General features: G+C 37.3%; 1 protein-coding gene across 1 annotated transcript; it reads left to right on the plus strand.

Moving 5' to 3' along the window:
• Positions 1–1,162: 1,162 nt before the first annotated feature.
• LOC143612187 (PHD finger protein At1g33420-like) lies at positions 1,163–3,576 on the plus strand. The gene is made up of 3 exons (XM_077086228.1): positions 1,163–1,433; positions 1,812–1,935; positions 2,022–3,576. The coding sequence occupies exons 1-3, from the start codon at positions 1,163–1,165 to the stop codon at positions 3,493–3,495; spliced, it is 1,869 nt and encodes a 622-aa protein (XP_076942343.1). The 3' UTR covers positions 3,496–3,576.
• The last annotated feature ends 319 nt before the right edge of the window (positions 3,577–3,895 follow it).

Here is a 3,895-nt window from a genome sequence, read left to right on the forward strand (position 1 = left end):
TCAACATTTCCTTCAAACATCTCCACAACAACATCATACATGGCCTTGGCATTAGTGTGATGATTCACACTGGTTAGAATCTCCCAAGATAAACCTAACTTCAACATGGACAGGGCTTTGTCATCCCTCTGCTTCATTTGTCTTTCCAGCACTTGATTATTCCCTGTTGTGTCATTAGGAACATAAGGACCATCTCTAATGAAGTTCCATAATTCTGTATCATTGTAGTTCATTGCAGTTTCAAACAGAACTTTCCATTTCATTCCATTTCATAAGCTAACCAAACAAGACTAATGAATGGTAATGATTAAGTTAATTCCTTTGTCTATTACATTCCTTCACTTAATTCATTACACCTCCGTTCCATTACCTCCTACTGAACACACCATAAATGAGTTAAAGATACAGTTTTCACAATTAAGACTTTAAACATGTAACTAAAGACTTATTAGCTTTCCATTGTAATGTTTTGGAGTATCTTTGTTGGTTGGGTGGTTAGTAGTTTTAAATTTATGTTTCCGTTTGTTTGAATGTTTGTATTTGTGTTGGGCTCTCATCTATTTATGAGATGCCTTTTTTTCCCTTTCATATATATTTGGCCTTTAAAAAAAACTGAAGACTTATATTTCTATTTAATTAAATCTCTGTTTTTTTTTCTCACTACACAAAATAAAATATTATCAACAATTAAAAGCAAAGATCTAAACAAAAATTTATATTCTAAATATAGCAATTTAAATTGTGTATTTATTCATTATTTTTTCAACAGTTTGCATTTTTAACCCGAACTTTAATAAAGTTATCATACCGATCTTTCATGTTAATAACTCTTTTCTTTAAACATTTCACGCTTCTGACTCCTTTATTTGTTTAATAATTTTAAATCTACCTTTAATAAAGTTATCACACGTCTTGTTAACGATGTGACTTTCTTATTTCCGCTATAAAATCCAACGATCCACCTATTATAAATACGTCCTCGCCAGCATCTCATACGCCCCCACCGCAAAACACAGGTTTCATTATTTTTAAGTACATCTATCAACAAATTCTCAAAAATTACTGAAAAAGAATTAGCGATTGACCCTCTCTTCCATCCTAAACCAACTCCACTCCATTAACTCAAACCCTTGTTCTCAAATTACCCATTAAAAAAATAATAATGGTAGTTAACGGCCGTCCGCTAAAAAAGATGAAGCGTAGAGTAACCACTAACTTTTTGACTTTTCCGACCGGTGAAATTCTGGCAACGAGACCATTCAGGCTAACCTTACGTGGGTTTTTGCTCCGACATGCCTTGCAGCCGCCATCGTCGTTGGTTCAACACTTGCTGACGTGGCAGGTGTTGTTTGATGGTGATGTGTGTTTGGATGTGGTCGAGGAAGATGTGATGAGATCTAGATCGGTGTATTGCGATCAGTGTCGAGTTGTTGGTGAGTTCATTTGGCTTGACTGATTTGTCGATCTCAGTTGTGTTTTTTTTTTTTTTTCCTTTTTTTTTCTGTTTTGGAAATATCTAAACGAATTTAATTGACAGCTGGCTTGACAGAAAGTTAGGTAATTATTTAATAAGCATTAATTAGTCGTAATAGTAATAATAATAATAATGTTTTAACATTTAATTTGATATATTAGTCTGTTTAAGGATTTTAAAATATGAAACTTGGTGTGCCTGAAATCGAAAAAAAACGGAATAAAACTGACATTTTAGGTTTGTGATTTTATAAATCTGAACCGAATTTATTTACTTATTACTTTTTTCTATGTAACAATGACTTTACATCAATATACTTCATAATCCATATATGCAGGATGGAGTGGGAACCCAGTATGTGGAAAGAGGTACCATTTCATTATAAAGAGTGATGGCACTTCAATTAGTGGCAACAAGCCATGTGCTGGTTGTGGTGCTTTGGTCCATTTATCTGATTCAAGGTCTGATCCAAAAAACACAAACTTAAAGGCTTTAAAATGATATTATACAACATATAAGTTATGTTAAAAGTTATAAACATTTGCAGGTGCAAGTCATGTAACCATGTCATGAAAACAGAAGACATTGAGGATTGGTTATACAATCAGTTGGATCACACCAACCATTTGTTACATGGTGTGGTTCATATGAACGGTTATGGTCATATTCTCCGAGTCAATGGCCGAGAAGGCGGCTCGTGGTTCCTGTCCGGGAGTCATATTATGGACTTCTGGGACCGTCTTTGTAGAGCTCTTGGTGTTAGACAGGTGAGTGTTATGGATGTGTCAAAGAAATACGGTTTAGAGTTTCGGTTGCTTCACTCGGTAATTAAGGGTCACCCGTGGTATGGTGATTGGGGTTACAAGTTTGGTGGTGGAAGTTATGGCATTAGTTACGAAGCGTATAATAATGCTATCGAAACATTAGCGAACATGCCATTATCTATGCTATCGGTAAAAGCAGGTAAACCGAGAACACATTTAAACGACATGGTTTCGTTTTACCAATCGCTTTCGAGCCAAGAACTTGTAACAAGTAGAGATCTTTTTCGTTGCTTAACTACATTGTTACATGATGCCAACAAAAACCGGACAATGGGTGGCGATTATTGGACCACCAAAAGGGTTCGATTAAGTGATTCGAGGGTGTTTTGTGTTTGGGATATGGGTGACATTGTTCGTGTCGAGGAAGCAATGCTTAGAGTGTTGAAAGCAGTTAGCGGGTCTGGTTGGGTTAGTTGGGGTTCGTTACGTGGGGCGGTTTGTAAAGTGGGCCGCCCCGAGCTTCTGGATTATTGTCTCAAAGAACTTAAAGGGAAACGAGCGAGTGATGGTTTGGTGGTTAACGCTCGGTCCAATCCAGGTTCGGGTTTTATAGAATACCGGCTTGAACCAGATTCGAGCAATGCCAGTAATATAGGCTCGGTTACAAGTTGCCCATCTGAAGATACGTTAATGAGAGATTTAAAATACTTATATGAAGCTTTACTTCATCCTCAGCTTATGGTAAGTTTTATGCCTTTCACAATGAGGGACAAAATGGTAAATTCAGCTACGATGATTCTCGATTGCAAGCAGTTCGTGAAGAATTACCATCCTGAAAGGTCCTTTTTAGAGGCGAACCCGGGTTCGTTAATATTGTCGTGTAAACCCGAACTTGATGAACAAACCGAAGAGAATGTTATAAACCCGCCAGCCGAGCATATAATCGTTCCTGCTAATGCGACTGTTTATGACGTTAAACTTGAAGCATCGAAAGCGTTTCAAGAAGTTTATTTGGTTTTAAGACGGTTTCAAGCGGAAGAGGTTGTTGGATATAGAGGTGTATATGAGTCCACCCAAATCAAGGCTATGCTTGGGTCAAACACGACGGTCAATGTGGTCGGGAAGTGTTTAGGGAAGAGCGGGTTAAGTCGGTTTAGAATGGAACGAGGCGAGGAAACATGGACTTTAGATTGTAGTTGCGGGGCGAAAGATGATGATGGTGAGAGGATGTTGGCATGTGATGTATGCGGTGTATGACAGCATACTCGGTGTGCTGGTATTCCTGATTGTGACGTGGTGCCCGCACGGTTCGTTTGCTGTACGTGTGGCGATGGCCATGGTGATCGGGTGGATCCAGTTAAGGATTCAAGTGGCTGATTTTGTACAATCTTTAGTGTCTTAATGTTAACTTTTTTCTGATTTGTGATATTTTGGTGTATGGGGTTTAATTTCTAATGTGGAGGAAAATAGTGTAAATATTTGTACTTTGGATTAGCCTCTATGAATGGAATCAAGAGTATAAAAAAGTAGTATGTTTTGTTGGATTTCCAATCTAGGTTTGTTGTGGAATTGGATTGTAAAGGAGAGAACTTGCAGTATAATTATTATTATATATAATTGTAAAAAATTCTATGGAGTGTAGTCAGAAAATAGATGT

This window comes from Bidens hawaiensis, unplaced genomic scaffold (assembly GCF_021521415.1).
Source record: "Bidens hawaiensis isolate Kalapana, Puna unplaced genomic scaffold, B.hawaiensis_p1.1 tig00033888_1, whole genome shotgun sequence".
Lineage (NCBI taxonomy): Eukaryota > Viridiplantae > Streptophyta > Magnoliopsida > Asterales > Asteraceae > Bidens > Bidens hawaiensis.

Coding starts and splice junctions, on each gene's coding strand:
- LOC143612187 (XM_077086228.1), top strand. CDS start 1,163: ATGGTAGTTAACGGCCGTCCGCTAAAAAAGATGAAGCGTAGAGTAACC. Junction 1,434..1,811: donor CGATCAGTGTCGAGTTGTTG/GTGAGTTCATTT, acceptor CCATATATGCAG/GATGGAGTGGGAACCCAGTA. Junction 1,936..2,021: donor GTCCATTTATCTGATTCAAG/GTCTGATCCAAA, acceptor AAACATTTGCAG/GTGCAAGTCATGTAACCATG.